Source organism: Mya arenaria, chromosome 14 (assembly GCF_026914265.1).
Source record: "Mya arenaria isolate MELC-2E11 chromosome 14, ASM2691426v1".
NCBI lineage: Eukaryota > Metazoa > Mollusca > Bivalvia > Myida > Myidae > Mya > Mya arenaria.
In genome coordinates, this window is record NC_069135.1 from 13,500,634 (window position 1) to 13,524,191 (window position 23,558).

At 37.6% G+C, this 23,558-nt stretch overlaps 1 protein-coding gene across 6 annotated transcripts; it reads right to left on the bottom strand.

Moving 5' to 3' along the window:
* Nucleotides 1–6,440: 6,440 nt before the first annotated feature.
* Nucleotides 6,441–21,964, bottom strand: LOC128215790 (uncharacterized). 6 transcript variants are annotated; one of them, XM_052922385.1, is made up of 21 exons: nt 21,848–21,964; nt 15,825–16,226; nt 14,966–15,062; nt 14,675–14,784; nt 14,325–14,412; nt 14,133–14,229; nt 13,752–13,935; nt 12,949–13,088; nt 12,132–12,204; nt 11,771–11,893; nt 11,241–11,315; nt 10,451–10,560; nt 10,119–10,159; nt 9,970–9,996; nt 9,544–9,724; nt 8,492–8,657; nt 8,259–8,355; nt 7,601–7,958; nt 7,215–7,316; nt 6,779–7,013; nt 6,441–6,600 (listed from the first exon to the last, which is right to left on the bottom strand). In XM_052922385.1, the coding sequence occupies exons 2-21, from the start codon at nt 16,212–16,214 to the stop codon at nt 6,508–6,510; spliced, it is 2,787 nt and encodes a 928-aa protein (XP_052778345.1). In that variant the 5' UTR covers nt 16,215–16,226; nt 21,848–21,964; the 3' UTR covers nt 6,441–6,507. The 6 variants fall into 6 exon arrangements, with proteins under 6 accessions (XP_052778345.1, XP_052778341.1, XP_052778344.1 ...); XM_052922381.1 differs by lacking the exon at nt 21,848–21,964 and adding an exon at nt 20,966–21,170; XM_052922384.1 differs by lacking the exon at nt 21,848–21,964 and adding an exon at nt 19,711–19,877.
* Nucleotides 21,965–23,558: the final 1,594 nt, after the last annotated feature.

Genomic DNA, 23,558 nt, shown 5'->3' on the forward strand with positions numbered 1-23,558 from the left:
TCACATTAGGCGTACATCATAGTTCGTCTTTTCAGGTAGGCATTTACAATGTATTTGGATAGTTTCCTAGAGTTTGAGGACATTAGAATGGATAATTTACTGTCTATATCATGGTTGACTAGTTGTCGTTCAGGTGTAACAAACGTAGATCACTGTAGCGATTGCATTCAAAAAGAAAATGTTTCTCGTCCTCAATATGATTTTGCTGGCATAATCTGCATATTCTCTGATCCAGTGGTTCCCCAATATAACGTCCAGTTTCCACTCTCAATGGCAAAATTCCAGATCTAAATTGACATAGTAATGATCTTTCATTCTTTTTCAAGTTAAGGCTTATGTATTCCTCTAATCTAAATGACGTTTTGAAGAGTCTATGCGTACATAGTTTGGGGACGTGCTCGATTTCTCTCTTCCATACATCTGCATAATGGGAATGTATCAAGTCTTTTGCCTGGGGTAAATTCACAGCTGATTTATTGTCAAACGTATTTGAAAGTCCCACTGCATAGAATATTTCCTTTATTTCTTTTGTCCAATTATTCCTATGCATATGATTGTTGTAATCAGCGTTAAACACTTTTTTGGTAAGTCGCGTGTCATTCATTAGCACAAGCCTGTTCCAGAATCTGAACACAGAGTGCCAGCGCCGGTACATACTTGGGAGCCAACCCGTGTCACCGACCATGGCGAGTATCGGCGTGAAGCGGTGAACACCAAGGAAATATCTCATGGCCCTCTGTTGGACGTTGTCGATAGGCTGGTACTTTTTGTAACCCCATATCGATGAACAATAATCCATGATTGGGATGACGCACGAGTTATAGAGCTTTTCATATGTTTTAAAACCAAGGTCTTTCAAATGATGTACTTTGCTGATAATGCCGCCTAGCGCACGACCAGCGGCCTTACCTAACGCATCACAATTGTAGAAAAAATCACTTTTTTCGTGAAATATGATCCCTAGATACTTGTATCGATCGACAGTTTCAAGAATATTTTCACCAATTTTAACTGGAATATCACCCTTTGTTCTACCGTTTAGAATATATAAATTATTTAACTGGAGGAACTCAATAAATCGGTTTCCATAAGTATTAGCAGATTTGTCACAACTTTCTCTGTTTAACTCTACATGTTTGGCGCACTCAAATTGATTTATCTCGTGTATATACTCATCATATATCTCTTCGAAATGGTTAACTTTAGACAAATCTTTGTCAACTGGGATAATATCGTATATATTTTTAGTTCTACTATTGTTATCCCCAAATATACATATAAGCTTATATTTAGAGATCAATTCATTTAGCTCTAATTGAATATCATTAAAAGGGTCTTCAACAGAGTATAAAGAATATTCAGGGGGGACATAAACAATACCACATAAAATATCTGACTCAGAATTTGCATACTCTTTGTCAATGCTAAACCATAAAACCATTTTACAATCAGTGTCAATAACATGTACAGACTTAGAAATACTTTCTTTAACTAAAAGAGCTAGGCCACCCGACTTTCGGGTATTTAATACGACACTTCGTCTGTTCTTTGTGAAAACCACAAAATCATTAATATCAATACAATCAATGTCATCTAATTTTGTTTCTTGCAAGCCGATAATATCATGATTGTTCAAAATATCGTTAAATTCAGGACAAATAAGCTTTGATTTCAGTCCACAGACATTTAAAGATAAAAGACGCAAATTTCCGTTATCACCTTCGTGAAAACCGTTAGATAGTTTATCATTTTCATCAAATTTACGAGTACCGTTAATAGGTGGTTTCAAAATATTACATGTAGTATGGCTATTTGTATAATAACGGTAATTATAACTATAATGCAAATAATGTGCATAATAGTTATTACAGTATGATAAGTAGGCACACATATTCATGAACAAAAGGTTCCAAACATTCATCATTACTAAATATTCACCATGATTGTTAACAGAAGACAAATCACTATTTGCCGTGTGGTCAACAGACCGACGAGCTAAGTCACCACTGTATATTGGGTCAGAGATCAAGCATGACTCTCCGTGACTGTCCTATAAACGGGACTCTTCGATGGTCGGAGATTCTTCGGGGGTATCCATAGGTTGCGCAGATGATATGTGATCGTCATGGACACTATTTATTGGCGGCCCAGTGTAGCTTATCGGAGACGCTGAGTTGTCCGAGCGCTTGATAACACATTCTTGGTCGAGTGGGGAAACCGCTTTGCGTTTGTTAGAATTATCCGACTCCATTGAGGCAAAGCGATTCGGGGTTTCGTAACTCGACAACGGTCGATGTACCTGGGACAGCGTCTGTGGGTCGTAATAGCTGGGAGGGGCCCCATGCACTCGTTGGCCCGATGGGTGGGTTTTGGGTTTGTGGCGTGTAGTAGGTATTATGCGTCTGGGGTCTGCAGCATCCCATGTCCGTGAAATGGTGCCCGAGGTGGGGACTGGGGCGCGGACCGTGGTCCCTTGTTTGTCGGTCGCAATGTTGGCCGATCGCGCATACCCGGTGCAGACAACTGGTGGCCTGAGCGCGAGAAACTCTTTGTTTTGGGGTCATACAGCCAACTGTTTACGTACAGCCGGTCCCTTACAATCGAGACCTTGTTTCCAGTTTCACCGTATTGTCGAGCTAGTGGATATAACACTTTTCTCTTTTCCTCTACTTCTCTAGGGAAATGTTCATAAATCTGATGTTTTCTCTGGGATTTGTTTAGGATGAGGCCTGCTTTGCGAATTTGCATAATGCCTTGACATCTGTATCCGGTTGAAGACAATCCGTAAGAAGTTGTTTTACGAGTCTGGCACACATGTGTTTCCACGATGATCTTTACGTAACAAAGGGTCATATTTCTAGTCGAAATGGGAGCAGAAAATGTCTTTCCTTCATGATCAATGACAAATAATACCTGATTACTTTTATAATTTAAAAAAATGTATTTAAATCGTGCAAAAGAGTTTTACACACAATGTTTTTGTCATGATTTTAGAAACTACTATTTAAATTTTGAGGTAAAAAAGGGAAGGGACATTATTCTGGTCGAAATGCACACGCATCACACAATTCATACTTGACGGTCATCTGCGCATGACGCCTGACCATCTATGAACGGTTTGAGCAGCTCCTCCAAAAGGTCTAATAGGGGAGCATAACAATTTGCTTTAATTGAACTTTATTTCGAGAGAAAAGATAGCAGTCGCCCTATTATTTCGGGGCGAAATAAAGGCATAACACTTGATTGCGGTTGACGTATTTTGCTGATCATATTACAAGATATACCTTATTTAGACCAACCTTGCTGGAAAGGTCAAATAATTGCATAAAGATACATGGAAATATAGCCGTCAGTGTTCAATATCCCTTAAATAATGCTTATCAACGAATCCATAAGGAGAATTGCAAGGTTTCCCAAAGTCTATTACCCATGTGACCACAAACAAATGTAAGTCGATTCTTAAATTGCATTCCATGAAATGAAACCGTGGGTATACAACTTCTTAGAAATGGTATCGGACTAGCTCGACCTTCGTTAAACAAAGCTGAATCGTAATATACCTAAAAATCAAAGAAAATAAAATAAATCGTAAAAAAACTGGAAATGACAGTTAAGTAAAAGCTGGGATGATGAATGAGCACTGTCGCAAACTTGTGATAAACTTAGTTCACTCCTAATGATCCACGTAATAGCCTCGGATTACAGAATATGTGACAGTCGTAGGCCAAATTTGTTTATGAGAGACACTCATAACGTTTTGTAAGAATAAAGATTTCGGGGGCTTTCGCCTCCTCAAAGTTGAATTAAGGTACACAAAATCAATCAGTCAACGGTCACATCGTACATTTTATGCAATATCCATTATCCTGTGCAAACATGCTGAAATTGAAACGAAAGTGTAAAATATGGCCTTACATTATATATTAATTTGTGAAAGGAAGAAATAATCTATACATATATACTTTTGTACTTAAAATAGCAAAATAAGGAGAAACTACTGCAATTAAGGGTGATTGAACTTTAATTAAAGCTAAGTGCATTTGTATCACTTAGATTTGATTAAAAAGGTTCATAATGGAATGTTTAACTTCGTCTTTGAAAAGAAATACATACGTTAATGTGGTATTGAAATCTTATGCCAACATTCTTTGACAATCTTTATTTAAAACGGCGCAATACGAATGCCCTTAAAACCATGCCGAATATAAGCGTTCGATTCGAATCCATATATATTTTTCTTGTTCTTAGAAATGGAGTTATACTTTTATTTTGATTTGAATATTTTCTAGCATAAACAGGCAAAGGGGATAATATGTAAGTATACTGTAATGACCTATGTCCAGGCTCTAGCTCATTTTAAGCACGACGAGTGCAGAACATAACATGCCATGGCTACATTTAGTCCCCTTCAGTGTCAATCAAACACACTCATTCTTATTCGGAGACCTACTAACACCGATACACCTATCGTGACGCACGAGCTCACATAAAACACATAATTCCGGTCGATTCTGTGTCAAATGCATCTTTATTGTACTGTATTTTTCGGTTCCATGTCTATCAAACCCATATATACAAGTTTAAGCTGAACCTTTTTAATCTCCCCTGGTATACCGTTGTGAGGACAAAACTGTCACTCCAAAAGTGTAATTGTTATGCTGTATGTTATGTCATTCTTTTGTTTAAAACATATTTCTGTTAATTGAAACCAGTTTCATAATTTCAGCGTTTGCCTATTTGCAAATTATTTGTTAGATGTTTTTACATCTGTTTTTTGAAATATGCAACTGGGCCGCACATTATAATAGAGCTGATTTTTAAATATGGTTGTTAATAGGAAGACGGATACTTTGTCTGAGCTCGAAGGTGGTTTTACCACAGTCCAGCAAACTTTAGCGTTGTTGCTGTTTTACAACATATTGATTTTAATTTTTCGGACTACACATACTGTGTTATTGCATCAAATATCAGTTAAGAAAAGAGCAACAGAATAAAATCGTGAAAAGAACTTTGGTTTCGTGAAAAGGACTTTGTTATGGACTTTAAAAAGCTAATTCCCCATTGTGCCAAGTACAGTAAAACTCACGGCACAATATAATTCAATGTTTTAAAACAGTTATTGTACATAAACATTCCGTTTAACTTAATGATTTGAATCAAACAACCTATCAGGAACTGGAAAATAGAATGTTTATTTTAGATGTTTTTTAAACTAACAAACCGCTATCTCAAATGAAACCTATGTCTCAAATGTTTTACTGATGTTCCAGGTAACATCAACTATCAATATTATAACATTATATTGCATTTTACCAAACAGTGGGTAATGGGCTTGCAATAAACAAATTGTGTGTGGGGGGGAGTGGGGGGGGGGGGGGGGTTTAAGGATAAAAAAAATCGGCCAAGAAACGTGTACAGTCGAGTTATAACTATGAAGTTTGGAAAATAGGAATACACATGTATATACATGCAAGTACAGTTACAACATGCACAGATATACCATATTTGCCGAGGAAATACGAAATATTGTGGATAAATTCAACGCGTTTGATTGTAAACATTGCCTTCTAAGCTACAATCCGTTCAATAACCTTTTTATCTGTTAAGTTATGGTACCAAACTAAGATGTCGATCGAAGAATTTGTTTTTCGATACAAACTGGACGCATAGATTTTTCAAAATTTAAAGAAAAAGTCCACTTACCAGGCAAAAGTTGGTACCTGAATCGGTACTTTTCATTCTAAATCCGCCATTTTGTTTGCCATGAAACATTTTTCTCACTTAATTTTTGCATGAAACGAAATTACGTCCTCCTCCTTGTAAGTACAGGCATTCATTTTGTATCCACTTAACAACATCGACGAACACTTAAAGGTACTTCATGTACCAATATACCCGGACTTCATTGTGAACTGCAGGGGTAGGGACAGGGTGAAGTGCGCGCCAAACTCCGCTATAAAGTTCAATGCTGTTGAGGACAGATCTCAGGTATTTTATCCCCGCAAAATGCGGATATTTTATGATGGCCACTGACAGTTTTCATTTCCTGTTAACAAAGCGTCTCGGTAATAGAGATCAGGAATGAGTGCGGAAAGGAACCGGGGCCAGAAACACCGAAACAACGACGATGTATTTAATTTTTACATTCATGCCTAAAAATGATTAGGGTCGGCGTTGAAAAGATAGGGTCGGTCGAATAACCGGAAACACGGGGTTTCTTTGGTCTTATGACCGGACATTGCTTTATCTATGGAGGAAATTAATCGACTCAACTTTGCGCTCAGACTTTAGGGACTGTTATATAATGCATCAACCAATCGTTTGTTTGTACAGTGTATTTGTATGATACACCAGCAAGTTCCTCCATGCTAATTGTGATGTAGTTGAGTGAGTTATCGTACGCATAATGCATTAAGAGACAAAGAGAACATGTGTTGCATATTTAACATTTATTTGAAAAAATATGTAACAAAATAAACAAAAAATAATTGCACTTTTGGACGGACATTAGCACATCTGGTTGAGGAGTATCTGGGAGTAGGCCTCGTTCACCTCTCCCTGTACCGTGTACCCGCCAGCACCGGACTTCAGACGCGTTACCTTTAAACAAAGGATGTTTGAAGCTTTTTTATTTTCCTTCTTTCACTTTCGCAGTTTTTATGTATAGGTACTGTTATCGATTAAACTGATATCAATTCAAAGAGCTCAATTGTCAACATAACGGCATCCAGCAACTAAACAGAATATACACAGATAAGTGAATACAATCTAAAGTTACCTTGTGAAAATGGCAGGCACATTTCCCCTCCAAGAAGTCTCGGTACCTGGTGGCCGTCATATTGAATGTAGCTACAACTTGAAGGCCGCTCCGCGCCGCGTGACTCAGCACCTCGCGCTCCCGGGTCGCTAACGCCTCATGTGCACGTGCCGGCACGTGTCTCATGGCCTCCACACGCTGATGGAATCCGGCGCCCAGGCCCTTTACAATAACCTCGATACCAGATAACCCTTTCCTGAAATTACACATATCGTTTGTAATTTATATATTTTAATATGCAACAAAGTATAAAGGCTTTAAGAACTTTGTGACTCAACATCGGCAATTTAAGACTAGAACTTATACTATTTTATTTAAAGGTATATTTACATATATGAATATATAACACATCTTCGTGTTTCGTCACTACAATTTCCAGCAGAAGTCCCCTACATACCTTTGTAAAGATTCTATGATGAGATCTATGTGTTGTCGGGCGAGCCACTGTACCCCACCCACCACTAACACTGTGTCCGTGCTGTTCTCAATTGGTAACGAACTATAACAGAAAAAGCATAAAATAGAAAGCATGGTTTTTATTAACCAATCAAGTGTTTAAATTAAAATCATAAATTACGTTTTTTAGCTGATCAAAACAATTACAGTAACAGCAAACATCAGTATATGACAGACTGTTTTAATATCAGATCTTCTAAACATATTTCAGTAAGCATAAGTTAACGAGTTCATTGAAAATATAGGGAAAGTGAAAACATATATAAACACATGGGTATAAGCTCAATGAATATAGGTTTAAGGATGTCATACTATCTGAAAGCATACCTTCGGATCAGCTGGTAGAGAACTTTCCTGAAGGAGGGTCTATGGTCGGCCGGGAGCCAGAAATGTGGATAGTAAGCGAACGTCACCTTCGTCCGGTTGTCGTTCACGTTACTGTACGTCTTGATGCCATGTGTCTTGTCCAATGCCGTCAATGTGCCGTTGATCTGCTCTATGATGTAGTGCGCGATGCCCCTATTGGTGGAGTCTCCTATGAACATGAGCGTCCGGCCGGCGAGGCAGCCTCTGAGCGCCTGCGGAGGCAACTTCTGGTAGCTGCAGCCATCTGGTCGCCATTCTGCGCGGCTCCACTGGCAGTCAGACCCTTTCTCACAGTGGCCGCATGGTACAACCCACTGACCTGAGGATCAATTGTGAACGTACATGTTATGATGATAAAAGTACGGCTAAACACACCATATGCTTTGGCCGGTGGAAACAGATTTGTTGTAGATTAAAACCTAGCTAGCAAATGAAGTACAACGATTTCATCGTTACGAATTACAACAAACAAGTATTTAGTTAGACAAAGAAAGGCGGGCGATAAATTTAGAGTTTACATAATACGTTTACCTTAAACATTATACTAAGCTGAACCAGGTAGAAGAGGTTAAACTTCAATGTAAAGTTGTTAATGGTTAGAATACCCTTGTGTTTGTACCTGGCACATCACCAGACTGACACTGCGCCCTGTGTGCCTGGACGGTGTAAGGGAAATAACCGCAACTCGACTCAGGGTCATACCGCATACTGCAGTCCTGAAACGAACAATATGTGCAGCGGAAAAAATACTAAGGCAAAGTTTGCAGTTCTGTTGTATTGGCGAGAAATACGGAAAGATATGTTATCGTGTTGATACAATAATATATTGATTCTAACCATAGCACTACATACCTGCTTAATAGCACATAGTCTAGTTGAAACCAGCTCGTCAACTACCCGCTGTCGTCGGTATATGTACAGTGTAATCATGGTGACCACTTTAATCTCCGGGCCGCCCGTGTCCACCATGTAAATCGCCACCCGGTTTTCCCCCAGTCCCACAGTGATGTTCCTGGGTCTGGAAAAACAGTTCGATGAATATCAGAAATGTAAAATACAAATATCAAGAAAAATGTACGCCATTATCGGAATATACCATCATACGTGTTAAGGGCATTCCACAGTGCAAACGTCGCTTGAAGGATCAAAATTAAAAAAACGTTTACAAAAATTAATAATTTAGTTTTGATGTTCAATATTAAGCAAGCATAATTCATATATCCGTTGCAACATGTGTAGCTGTACTTAGTAGGCGAGCAAATTTTACGAAAGAAGAATTTATCAGATTTCCTATCAAAAAGCATTTACATTTTTCCCGATATGTCTTAATACAAAATAAATATGTTTGTGTGCTAAGATTGTCAGTGCACACCAATCAATAATGTTTTAAGGTTTGTTGGTGATTGCAGCTATTTTAAGAAGATGTTGGCATTTGTGCAACCAGAAAATGAATTAAATCCACTATTTTTATTATTTAATTAACTATCTTTCTTATTTGAAAGCATACCTTTCAAGAGTGTTGAATTGGTAGTCTGGGTCATTTCTTTTAATGCTGTTTGATTCAAAACCAGATAATATCTTCTTTTGTAAAATTTGGTTAACTCCCTACGATCCCAAAACATGTCACAACGAATGTATGTTTAACTGCCGAAAACAATCGTTCCTCAAGACTAAATAAACAATGAACTTCTGTTACATTTTAATTTTTGGCCTTCCCCGCCCACTTTTGTTCTGTGGAAGACCCTTGCGATCGAGTACTGGATAACTCACTGTACACTAAATAATGTATATCATGATATATAAAATATGATCCACTGGTCGTATTCCTTTTCAAAGAAAGAAAAACAATATATAAGAGTGTAATAGTCGTTTTATACACAGAAACACCGAACTGCCGGTCTCACCCTGCACTACCGTGCTTCTCTTCTAGTATAACGCGGCACGCGCAGCCTTGTGTCGACACATGCACGCGCAATACGATAACGTCAAAGTCCACGTGCAAGGAATATTCACGTGCGGATACCGCCTGGACTTCTGTCGGAGGCTCCGTGTGTATGGAGTCTATCTGGCCGCAATCAGAGCTGTCTGAATACAAGATAGCCATGATTCTGGAGGTTGTAACAAACGGTTATTTTCTTTTTCATTTCTACAATATTCAGGAAAATGGTATCTACGACTACATTTTAAATGTACAAATATGATTACTACTCGATATAGTTCAAACACACTTCAAATTCAAAATGCCTTATCTTAAAATATGTTGTTTTTTTCTAAACATCTAACTGGACACGTGTTAATCGTGTTTAATAGACAGACGGAAGTTGTATTACCTTCATTGCACTTGACGGCGCTGTAGTCTGTTGAAAAGAAACAAAACTGGGGGTAGTAACAGTTGGCTTGAATCTAAATATACTGAGAAAAAATCACGCGAGAAGTAAAGAGAGAAATGATTTTTTTCTATTACAGAAAATGAACGTACCGACATTCTGGTATATGTCTTCTTCACTGGTAACAGAAATCCTGCAAGCAATAAATAGTTATTTGGTTCTTTATATTTTCGTTTAAATCAGCCTTCGGAAATATAATAAGTTTGTAATTCAGTATTTTTTTACTTAAACTTGATACAAATAGCGCATGAAGAAAATGTATATCAAGGAATACAAAAGTATAAAAACAATTACAGGTAAAATCAATTAAGGAAACAAGAAATATAAGGACTCTTCGATTGATATCTACGGGGCAAAGATTTTGAGTCTATTATATAATAGAATGTGTTACTTAAATTCCTACTTTGTACATAACGGCACCTACTCAGCATTGTAGTGTATATCGGAACGCGCCCGCCGGTCCTGTCGGCTGAAATGATCCAACACCCTGACCAGTGTCTCTTCCGATACCGCGCTACCCGTCCGCTGAGGAAGCTGAAATTATATCCCTTGTTAATTTTCTTTAGCTTAGTCGTTAGACGATATACACTAAATAAGGTATGAAACTGGTGAAAGTAAAACAAAAATAATAATAAATATAAACTGCTTTCAACTAGACCCTTTAATAGTAATAGTTAAAGTGTATTTATGATTGGCTTATTCCTTATGGCGAATGAGTAAACATAAAAAAGCAAAACATGAAATACTTAAAGCTTGTTTCACGAATATATACGCTAATGAACAATGTATTGGCATGCATTTATGTTGCTTGAAGTTGCTGTACGAAGTGACTGCGGCTCCTGGGTGAGCTTTAAATGGCTCGGGGCAAGGTTGATCTGAATCTCTTGCACAGGCCCCTGGTATTGTCGAACTGGCGTCTCAGGAAGGATGCGTCGGAAAAGCGAATCTACTCTAGCGAAAATTTATGCTCTTGTGTTGAGTTTGTTCGAGTGTCTTGCATATCCGTGCACCGCCAAATAAACCGCACATTTATACCAACAAGTGACAACAGTATAAACTTGGCTATTGCAACATCTATATTGTAATTGTGCTGATAATAAGACATTATGAAACTTTTCTACGTATGTTATTTTTTTTTTAAATGCGTGACATGAATTATGTTCAAAATGAAGCAAATCTGCGCTGATCAATAGGTCCGCATTTTAGACACCTACCGCTATCCACGTCGCTAGGGACCGCATCTCCCGTCGTCTTTGGATCAAGGACGCGAGCTCCGCGTCAGGCACCGGCTAAAGCAAGTCAGAAAGAACGGAATGATGAATAATTGGTCAATATGCACACTTAATGTTTCCGATTATTAGTTTGTTTATTTGAGTTTATCAAGGTCTGCCCGCGCCCATTGACTGCATTATGGCTTGACCCCGCCGTGACGCCATCACGACTTAAATTGTGTTTAAATGCCATAAGTGACATGAGATAGAAGTAACAGCAAATCGCAGTCAAATCCAGACATTGGAAGACTTGAAGAAACAGAGTGAGATACAAGAGATCTGGCTGCGATACCCTAGCTCTTTGCGAAGAGACCTCTTGGTTCTTTAACGTGCTCGGTGTAAAGCATCGATACACGGAATACAACTTCTTTGCTAATTTAGCGTTTGATTGATTTAGTTTACCAATTAATTTTCGATCGAGTGTGGCTGTATATGCCTGCACAAATGTCGAGCACCTTAAACATTAAACGTACCTGCAAGTCACCTAGAACGGAACCCGACAGTGCAGCAAAAAGGTCATCATTAACGTCAACGTCTGACGTCATAGCCAACAAAACCTCGTGGACGGAGACGTCAATCTCCCGTATGTCATACATCTGAGAAAGTGTATACTCAACTTATACTTCAACCATATGTAAACGGTTGGCAGTAAATTATAACATTTTTTTCAAAGTCATTAATATCAAGTAAGAATATACCAATTATTATATATAGAAATGCATTACGATTTATTTGATTCATGGATTTGCGAAGCTGATTAGGCAAGGCAACTTTGTTCAAGCGCATTTATTACGTGAAGCCACGAGGAACGAAGTATTGGGGAGTTATGCTTGCCTGAATGACATAGCAGGTGTTCAGTGTAGTACATATGACGTCTACATCAAGCAAGCGGAACGTTCTCGTGCAGCTGAAATGTATAATAAAATATGTTTACCAATGGAATACTAGATCTAAATAAGTTATGCTATTCCTTCAAGAATTGGATCATAGCTCTTAAAGTGACTCGCACATGTTTTTGGACCATAAATTATTTTCTCGGTAATGCATCTAAAAACACTTATTTAATGATTATTTTACTCTATGATTTCGAAATTGCAGACAAAAAATACAGTTATAGCATAAAAAGTAGTTTGATTTTAGTAGGATTCGAACCCACGCCGGTAAAGTCAAGAAAAAATAAGAAAATAGCCGTGTAGTCCACACGGCCACCGGGACTTTAAGAAGAGCAGTAGATATGTTGACCTGTTAAGGATACATTGATAACATCGTGGATAATGCCAATCAACCAATCTCTCAACACCACAGTGGTCTTCAAAGACTATATTTGAGCAAAAATCGACATTTGCCGAAGGGTTCAAGCTCTTGGTATTTTTCCTTATGATTTTCCACACTTATTTTCCGTAATTAAAAAAATATGCATCTAACAAACAATGAGCGAGACACTTTAAATACACAAACTCAGATGTATGCCAAATTAATGTTAACAAGGTGAAATGATAATCAATAGTTTATTAACTTATATCAGTATACCAAGTATCAGCACAATGATTTGGTTAAAGTTAGAAATCTCTAGTAGTTCCCATGATGATTTTATTACAACCAGTTGTTTATTAGCCTATTATGCGTTGATTCGTCAATAATTTGTACCCACATCAGTCCAATTTCTGCGCCGTCCTGCTGCACGACCCGGATGGAGCGCTGGATAAGGGCCAAAAGGCGGCGCCACCAGCCCGATACAGCTCCCAGACCTTGGGATTCAGACACCCACTCTAGGGCGTCCTCAACTGGCACCTAGGGTGTAAGTAGATCGATTAATCAATTAATAAAAAATAATAATTCGAAAAAAAAGTCAGACAATAAGTCAATCAGAATAGTAATCAACTTCAATTTAATTCAAGATTCAAGTTCACCAATAGATTCATTAATCTCCATGCATCAATCAATCTATCGATCGTTCAATTCATAACTTAATGCATCAATCAATCATAAAAGTCAGTCAATCAGTCAATCAATCAATCAATCAATCAATCAATCAATCAATCAATCAATTAGTCAATCAGTTTGCCCATTAGTCAGTCAGCCTAGTAAACAACTTAATAAATTGTGTAGCAAAAAACTGCAAATAAAAATAGTATTAAACTAAATATGATGTATTACGTCACCAAGATATAAGGTTTCTTAAGTAATTAATAAATAATGGCTGTAACAACATTCTTACTAAACATGAAATATGTACTTTGATAAATGGCTGTAGAGTCCCAGCATGGGACGATGGTTTAATTGCGTATGTAATCCCTGCAGTCATTAGATAACGTCAGTCTCACAGGGCGGTGAATTAAAACTACAGAGTTTTCTATTTCCTTCAGGTTGGAAGATCGCACACACAGTAATTAAATAATTTCCAAAACATTTCGACAAAACCGAATTCAAACATTTCGGGGGGAAGCAACATACCTGTGCAGATTTCTCCGTGGCAATATTTCCTCGCGTCACGGGCACAACCCCCAGAAGCGGCCGCACATAGTACACCGGAAGTGGTCCCGGGGCCGCCAGCACGCGCATGCGGATCACATGACCAGTCATAAAGGGCACCGGTGGTGCAGGCAGTTGCCATGAGGTGTGGTGATCAAGCCTATGTCTGAAATCGGTTGATTTTGAAAGAAAGTCTCAACGATACTCAAACTATAAAACAAAAACAAAAATTATATTCAAAGTATGACAGTGTGAATTATTAGGCACAGTTTGTGCTAACGTAAGGAACAGCGGTTGTCTTCATAAAGTTGAGAGTCCCACTTCATTGGTAACGAAGCCATGTATTAAAATATCGACACTTACTGCACTCTAAAAACGAAATGGGAGTCGTTTTGGGGTGCTGTCTTCTCGTGGTCATGCAGTCCGCCATAAATCGAACACAGGTTGAGGAGATCTTCACCTGAAATCAGTATGCATGCATTTATTCTGTCAAACTTAAATATTTCTAGAATCAGATTCAGAAATGTGATGACAAACTTTTTCAATATATCCTACCTGTTTTTTTCCGGGTTGTTTTGGCTAGCCGACACAGAACGTCCGCCGCCCTCTGGTTACTTGTCGCACCCAGCCCGACCCACAGGACCTGGACATTGTATACCAGATACATGTCATAAAGAATCGTATTATAATGATAAGATATATAAATACAACCAAAACATAACTGTTGTGCTATGATACAAAATAATCTTGTTTAAGGATAAAAATGGTATGTTTACCAGGCACAAGCTAACAAAGAAAGGGAGTGTTCAGCTAAGCTTGGTCAAAAACCCCTCTGTAGAAGAGCATTGAAAAATGCCAAACAGAAACTCCGGAATCACACTTCTACCTTTCCCACCCCTTGATACCTTTTCTCCTTTCCCTGGACAGTTGTGCATGCAGGCGTCACCCTCGGGACACAGCGTCACGGACCAGTTACCCTGGACCACCGTCTTTCTATCAACCCATTGTAGCCCGCCTGCAGGAGAAAACTATACATGAACACTTTCATACAAACTGTAAAAGTTTGTGCGCTATTTAATTTGAAGCAGAGTATTTTGACAATTTTAAGTTTACCTTAGATTATAATATATAAATAACAGCGTTTAAATTTACAATAACGAATAAACTGTTATAGCAATAATAACGTCCCATAGTACCTGGTTTCCCGCCCGCCGTTGTGGAAACGTTCGGCAGATTTAGGCCTTCGGGTACCAACACCGCTACAGCCTTGTGGGTGCGGATTGATTTTTCCAGCTGTCATAGGTTAGGACACAAGTTGTACATATATATGTCTGTATCACTCAACGTTTGATAATGTCAATAATTATTTTTAGATAGAATGGTACCTGACGTGACGTTACAGCAGTGGGGTTTAGCATGCGTCGACTAACTACATGTATTAATAATTGTTACGTTTAATGCATATGTTGCAAATGTGGAACATTATTGCAGAGACATATCACACTAAAATGGTAAAATGTTACTGAATATATTTTGCAAAGACATATCACACTTCAAAGTTATGACTTTTCTGGATATATTTTGAACAGAGTGACCATTATCACACTAAAATGTTATGGCTATTTCATAACAAAATGATGTGAAGTAAAAAAATGCAATATCTTCTAAAAAAAAAAAAAACAGTTGACAACACTCTCGCGGAAACATGTCGCGTATTTGAAAGACTTCATATTTCCGACTCGAGTGGCCGGCACATTCTGATGACCGCTATCCGTCGTTCTGTAGATGACAGGAATATGACACCTGGGTATCTCCTCACTTGTCAAGTTTTCAATAACTCCAGCCAAACATGACACATTCCGAAAACAGCTTTTGCAGGTGACTTATGAGCTTCATAATGAAGAATTCACGGCCTCATATTACAGCGTTGTTGAAATCAGAACTGACCTTTCAATTGCAATAAAGGAGAATGAGAATTTTCTTACAATCCATTGTTTACTGCATCGCACCCTTAAACAACAAAGTACTTGAAACGGCTTAACTATTTAGCTTTACCTTGTTTATCCGGTGTCGGAGGTCAACCAGGCTCTCCTTGTTACCGGCCTGAACATATTCCTGCTGGTTTAAACGCCGTCGGTTCGGAAATGATTCTCCCACAAACTTTTCGTCGGCTAATCCACCATTATGGGTATCACTAAGCATAACGGATTCCGCAAATTTGTATTCGTCTCTGGTATATTCGAAAAATCCCTTAATCATGACGTCATTTTGATTTCGCGTGTCTTCATTATCGCTGACGTCATAAGTAACGAGGCGTGGTCCATGGAGCGCTAGATTGCCGTGGTAGCCGAGGTGGATGTTGAGGAGAAGGGAGAAGGATGCGACGGCCGCGATCAGCACGAGGAGCGGCCGTGACCGCGCCGCTTGTCGCCTGCACGGGAACATCACGCCTCACATCTGAAATTAGATTTATTGCAAGTTTATTAGTCATGAATACGAGAATGTTTTAACGAAAACTGTTTGTAGTGTTATTGGATGTTTAGGAAATCATCAAACATACCGCGCTAAAGATGTATCAATTACTCTCCATACAGACTGCTAACATGAAGACTGGTTAAAGGTATCATATCGGTAACTTTTACGCATAGCTACCTTATTTAATATTTACGCGTGTTCGTTTACACTGATTAGTTTATTATATCATAGTGTCGCCTTGTTTTATGTCGATTTGAGACATGACGTGTTATCAAAATTACGTCAACTGGTTCTCTTTATTAACTTGATATGTTGGCTTTAAAAAAAATATTCGACAAATAAGGTTAAACACGTTATGCCGACACTTTTTCGTCCATTACTGCGACATCTTCTGTTATGACACGATAGTTTTATAAGTCGAAAAAAATAGTCGAAATGACTACTTCACCATGTCATCTGAATATACGATACACTCAATATATTCAATAGTTCATCGAGTTTTGTCGACAAAATAATTTTTCGTCAACTCGGCATAAGAACATATTACATGATCAAATCATTAGCATATATATATACGCGTCCATACTTCTGACAGCATTCATACGCGTCCATACTTCTGACAGCATTCATACGCTTCCATACTTCTGACAGCATTCATACGCTTCCATACTTCTGACAGCATTCATACGCTTCCATACACACTACCTGGCCATGTCAGAGCAGAAAACGATTGGGTATGCGAATAAACACCTCGCACGGGGTGCGGATATTTAGATTCAAATTAATTACTTATATTCGAAATGAAAGCTGCCATAAATCATTGCCAAAAGAGTGCCTCCCTAAACGTATAACGCTATATTCATTTCATAAGAAACAGTTTTTATATCCGCGTAATCTGGTACACGTTGCGTTTGTTTTATGGTTTTCTATCTGCCTGCAACAGATAAGATTCAACAGATGCAGACGCAAAATGTTTCAAGCAAAAACAAGCTCTGGAAATAAAACCAAAAAAACTTACTCGATATCGTGAGATTTAAATTTCCGAAATTTTAATACAACTTGTCTACACCAAATATAATTGGCCAAACACTAAATCGTGAATACAAACAGAAACAAGTTTGTCTTTAATCATCTCAAAAGGGCATGCCATGGTTTTTTTGTAAAGATACCTGCAACCGGAGTAGTAAAACATGCGCGTCCCCGCTATAGGATTACCATTATAGGATTACAGTGTTACTAATTGAATTATACAGGCTATGGCGTAACAAGGCAGGTAACAATGAGGAGAAGTACCTTTGAAGTGACTTAGTCTCTAATTATTGCAGACAAGTACTAAATGTAATAATACGACTCTGTATTAACGCGCTAAGCTTTTTAACACTCGAAAATACTTTTACCCTTCAAAGATAAAGTCGTCTTATTAAGAATTAAGATTATGATCATTTGCCACAAAAACAATGTCTCGAGCGACATGTTTATGGGGTTTTCGATTAATTCAATTCGTTCTGGGCAATAAAGCCCGTCGTTGCGGCAAATTGATACGCCTTTGCCCAGGTGAATAAACAAGTAATGAATCTTAAGTGGATTTTAACTTTTATGTTGGTGGAATAATAGCGCTCAGCCAAAAAGGTCATTAGTTTCGGGTATTGTGCAGCATAAATCAGGCCGGTCGGTAGAGAGGGAAATATCATGTAAGCCCATGGTCCGTCCACACAACTCCGTATGATTGAAATGAAACATTTATACAAAACACAAAATGTCGAGCTCCCAACAAACGAGGCTTATCAAGTTTTCTGACCAGGGAGGTCACCGAATAACAGACAGACGGACACACCGACATTTTATTTCGACTATATCCATAGTAAACAACACAATAACCAATTGACGTAAGATTAAATCATTTTAACAAAACTAATTGCAAGGCTTTGAGTTTTGATTCCTGTAACCAGCTGCCTTGTTACGTAATCTGCTCATATCAGGCTGTTGTAACGCTGATAAACTGGGGCTGATTATCTCAAATTCACTTCCACTGTATCAAAAACATAAACATTTGAATATTTAAATTTAAAAAAATGAAATCTCGCACACTTATTTTTGTTGATTGAATCGTTAAGAAAATGCTTATCAAGGGTGTTTTGAATTCAGTGGGGCATAAAAACATGCCGATGTATTTACGTCCATGGAAATTGAAATTTCCTTATCGCACAGAATACAGAGTGAACAACAGGGCAGAAAATACTGACAGCAGTAAACCACGGTAATGTCAGGTGCGCCCATCTTAAGCTCGGCTGTCACGTGCCCTTCGCTAAAACAGTTTTAAATGAACGTGTCGTTTGTCCAAGCAACCAAACACGCTAATATACCATTTATAAAAATAATAAGCGGAAGTACAAATCCCTTCAAGTCGCATGCATGCGTAGACGTATTAATAAATCTAGAGACGAGCGCAAGCTTATGTCTCTAAGCTATTTACGTATCTCCAAAACTATTAAACAAATATTCCATCTATTTCATTACAAGATTGAAATAGTTTATGTTTTGTAGATCCAATAAATCTGAGTCATTTCTCCCTCAGTATCGAATGTATAGTGTTCTCCGGAGCGAGTGTACATACATGTACATGAACACATATCTCGTAATCAATTCGCTCAGCTCAACCATCTCTCACTTAATAACTTTGTCATAAAAACGACCTGTAATGACATTTGTGGTTAAAATGTGCGAAATATAGTTATAAAAAATGCCGTAACTTACGATTGAAATTAACAACCGAAAAACATGACATTGACAGTCGTCCATTTATTATGCCTGTATTCTTTACAGTATTGGCACGTCGTGTTAAGTGTTCTCGTGTATGGTATGACCAAGACTGACCAAGACTGACCGTGACTGACACAGAATCAAGAATGTACATGTATATGGGTTTTGTCATCAGCTAATGCAAACACACTCCATATTTATACAAATGTTAATGGATGGAAATTTTAATTAATTCAACAATCAAACGACCTTTTACGCTATGTCATAGTGGCGACATCTTGAGGGCGTCCAAACAAACGATTAAATATGAACCGTATCTATGGAAACTGTTTACAAATGGTCATAATGTTTTAAAATTTGAGTGTCATTAATCACCTGACCCGTGCTGTCGAGTGCATTATGTGACACATTATTGCAAGCTTATATAAACTAGTGTGATAGTCGACAATCTTCATTTTGTTTAAATGTGTCTATAGTATTGTTATAATTACAGTGTATAGATAGGTAAGTAGTGATTCCGTCTGTAACGAAGCGAACGAAACCTGTTATCAAGAGCTGTTCTGTCAAATTAGGAAACATTGCTTAACATAACCTTTGAAATTTGAAACGTCCTCAACGTATAATTTGAATGCGGAATACCACAATACTAGTTTAGTACAGAAATTGTGACACAACATGATTACTACAGTGTCACAATCGACATTACCTTCAATTCGCTTTTAATTTAAAATCCAAACATAATTCGTGTTTGCACAGAAATGTAAATCAGAAGAGAGGCGTTAATCCAAATATCTTTGAAAAATCCCCGTCAGAACACCTCTAGCCTGACAGTAATGCATTAGCAGATCATATCCTGGCTTCTGATGGATTCCATTTTGAATAACGGATAATAGCGAAGTGAATATTTTAACAGAAAATATACAGGTGTGTCGGGATCCAGTGGCCATAAATTTTCCGACAACTGTGACCCGTGGCTACCAGCTAATGCTCACCATATATTACTGTGACACAATGTTACCGAGGCGCCATGCGGTTAACCACTTTAAGGACCTTTCTTAACTCCCAGTGTTGCTCTGATAGTTTTTGCATTGTTTCAGAACAAGACAACCCACCGCCAAGTGGATTATTTTCGGTATTAAAACAATGCATGATTGTTCCAATGCATACTAATATAGTCGGCAATAATAGCCTATCTTCTTCTTCTAAACCCACTTTCAAAGGAGATTATCAATTTAAGCAAATATCTGAAAATCACACCTTGGCTTTATTAAAGTTTGGATATGATATTGCATTACATCTAGCTCATGAACTTGAACGCTTTACTGTAATTACATACACAGTCGTACTTTAGAATGTTAAGACCGCTGGTGATTTCAAGCAAGAAAAATAAATATATATGTATACATTTTTGACACCGAAGTAATTTTAGGTAACACGAAAATGAACAGGCTATCATTATAAAGTGTTGCTATATAAATCATGATGTTGTACACTAACCCAGTAGCTGGCGGCCAACAGAGTGTTACGAGTCGGTATCCATTTCACAATCGCGCCATATCATATTGCATTGATCATTGAGGTAGCGATGCTAAAGCACTCTTTTCATTTAAACATTAACAATTAAACTGTTTGAATAACAAAGAAGACAAAATGTTAATCAATGTGTGTGCTTTCATATAATTGTAATATATACTCTCAATGGAAACCGGTACTTTAACGTACTCCTTCCAGTTGTTTCACATTGTTTTAAGTAACATCTACAACAGCCGTACAAGTTCCCATCTTTGTGCCAGTTTGTACTAAATTACAATTTTCTGAACTTATTTTCCTTCAGTTTGAAAAGTTTTTGAAAGTGTTATTTCAATACCTCGCATTGTTGCTTCAATAAAATCCACCGACGCATAACAAATTCCAAAAGGTATTTGCAGATACTTAGGATAATAACAATATTATGAACCTACCTTAAGTAACAATAAATCCCTCTGTACAAAGGTGAATAATCAAAGTGAATAGCATTAAAGTGAAAAGTTAGTATCCGCGGCTAAGTATTAATCCAATACTCTGTGTCCACTCAAACGAAAATGCGGCCGAGTGTGGTCAAAAAGTATAGTCACTTGATACGCTCCGTAGTGTTCTGAAGAACTTTCAAATCAGCTATAAAACATGCGCTAACAGGGGTATGGTTAGATCAAATGATAGAAAAAGATACGCAATTCAGTTATCAAATCTTTACGTGCTTTTTCGAAAAACAGACAAACAGAACGAGATTACAGTAAGGTGATACCCGGTGTTTAAGGGTCGGGAAACAAGGGCTGTGTTACGGGGACCCCGCCCCTAACCAGGTGTTTGATGTTTAGACTTCAAAGCCCCGGGGGTCATGTGATACAGCCAGTCTCAGTACACCACACGTCATAATAAGATCATATTCTGTTATCATTGTTCAAAGAGATGTTTTGACTCTAGGTAACAGTAAACCTACCTTTAACATGAGAGGTGAATGGGCGGAAATACGATGCAAATAAAACCATTGTCTAACAAAACATTGTTTTTCAAAGGCCGATTTACATAATGACTTAGCATGTTAGTTGCGTACATTTATCATATAACATTACAACATGCTTTAAAGCTGTCGACTGCAAGAAAACAAAACAAAACAAAAACAAGTCTATTCATACATGCCAAAAAAATAATATTTCTTAACGACTTGTAATTGATGTTAATGGAGGTGCCATATATCTCGGCAGCCCAGCAGATAAAGCCCATTATGTGGCACATGATGTGGCCAGTTAATCTCTGGACAGAAACAGTGCCATTGACGGATATAATCTTGGCGTTTTACTCACTTGTATACCTTGGTAAATCTCCGGATACTGCGATTGCTTTTATGTTTGACACAAAATATAAGTAAAATATGTTTTACCATCGTCTAAATAATTCTAATTGTCTTTAAGTAATTAACTTTCACATTTGATTCCACAGTATTCCGTATTATATCCGTAGTAACCGAACAAAAACTAGCTATGGCTATTTTGGGATACTATTCACGCACACTATTGCACTTTATGGGTCACAGCTATTAATTCAAGCACAATTAACAGTATTATCCAATTCGAATTAATATCGCTGGGTTGAAGCTGGCAGGCCAGTTAATACTACCGACTGCATTAGGTGTGTTTAACCATCCAGCTACATTGAGGGATGCCCGGGGGCGCAAACATAGACCACCGACAAAGGACAGGCTACTTTGATGTTACTGGTCACCCCGGGGGACATCAAGCAATACACGTAATGGTGTAATGTTGACAGTAACATTAATTTACAATTGCCTTTCTCACTTTAAAACGTGCATCCTAAAATGCAAATTTAAATGATTATATATGTGTATAAGCTTTTAAATGGCATAAATAAATGTGTATGTCGAAATTATTATTGAAGTGTTGGCCGGTTGATGCGAACACGGCGTCAATATTTCCATCACGATGTGTCAACGACACCAGTACCCACGTCCAATATTAAAGGATTGATTCTTATTTTTTTGTGCGTTCATGCAGTATTAACGCTCGGCCGCGATTTTGCATATCCATGAATCGCGGTAGCGATTCTTTGCAAATATACAAAATCGCGGCCGAGCGTTCATACTGCATGAACGCACAAAAAATAAGAATCAATACTTATATTTACATTTTTCCTTTCTATTTGTTATTTTTTTCGCTCTAATAGTGTTTGAGAACAAGTCTTTGATTACAACAAAGGGAAATAAAACGTGTAGATCGAATGTAAATGGTAAGAGCACGTGTCGCCCTTGGTGTTCTTTTTATCCTCTGCATAATAAATAGTCCATATTAAGTAATTAGCAGAAAAAAATAAATAGTCAAAGATTTTTCTTTTAATCATCTGGTAGTTTCTGTAAAATATGTGGAGGTAAAAATGATTTTGGTTGAAATATGTTCATTTTAATCAAGAGTATTTTCGATACATTTTAACTCATGTTTTACATATGCATGACCCATGTGAGTGGGCATAAAATGTGGTCATGGTGATTTAATGGATAACATCCAGTTCAAGGTAATTATAACGTCATAATTTCATTTTTTTGTTATCTTTTAACTTTTGCAAAGATATTGTGTTATGATGTGCTATTCTTCTCGAATTGTCCATATTAAGACGTTTATGTTCGAACTCGCGAAAATACATGACACTTTGACAGTCTCATATCATTTCATGTATTTAAATGTAGACGAAGATATCGCCTAATTCTATCGTAGAAATATATTCAATGTCTAAATCCGATAAATGATCATACATTTGTCTTGGAAAGAAATCGCCGAACTCAGATTCATCAGCCATGTTTGTTTTGACAGTTGTTGCAGACCGTCGGAACCGTAGTAAAAACCGCGTCAATTTTTATCTGTTTTTATTATTTGTTCAATGCGTGTTCTTTTATTATCAAATGCAAATTCAAACATTTTCCAAATGATATTTGTAGAAAAAGTATTTCATTTAAATTCTTCGTAAAACAACACAACAAGCATGTAAACAAGCCGGCATTCACAC

Coding starts and splice junctions, on each gene's coding strand:
- LOC128215790 (XM_052922385.1), bottom strand. CDS start 16,214: ATGTTCCCGTGCAGGCGACAAGCGGCGCGGTCACGGCCGCTCCTCGTG. Junction 10,561..11,240: donor CCCTAGCGACGTGGATAGCG/GTAGGTGTCTAA, acceptor ATATAATTTCAG/CTTCCTCAGCGGACGGGTAG. Junction 9,997..10,118: donor AGACATATACCAGAATGTCG/GTACGTTCATTT, acceptor TCTTTTCAACAG/ACTACAGCGCCGTCAAGTGC.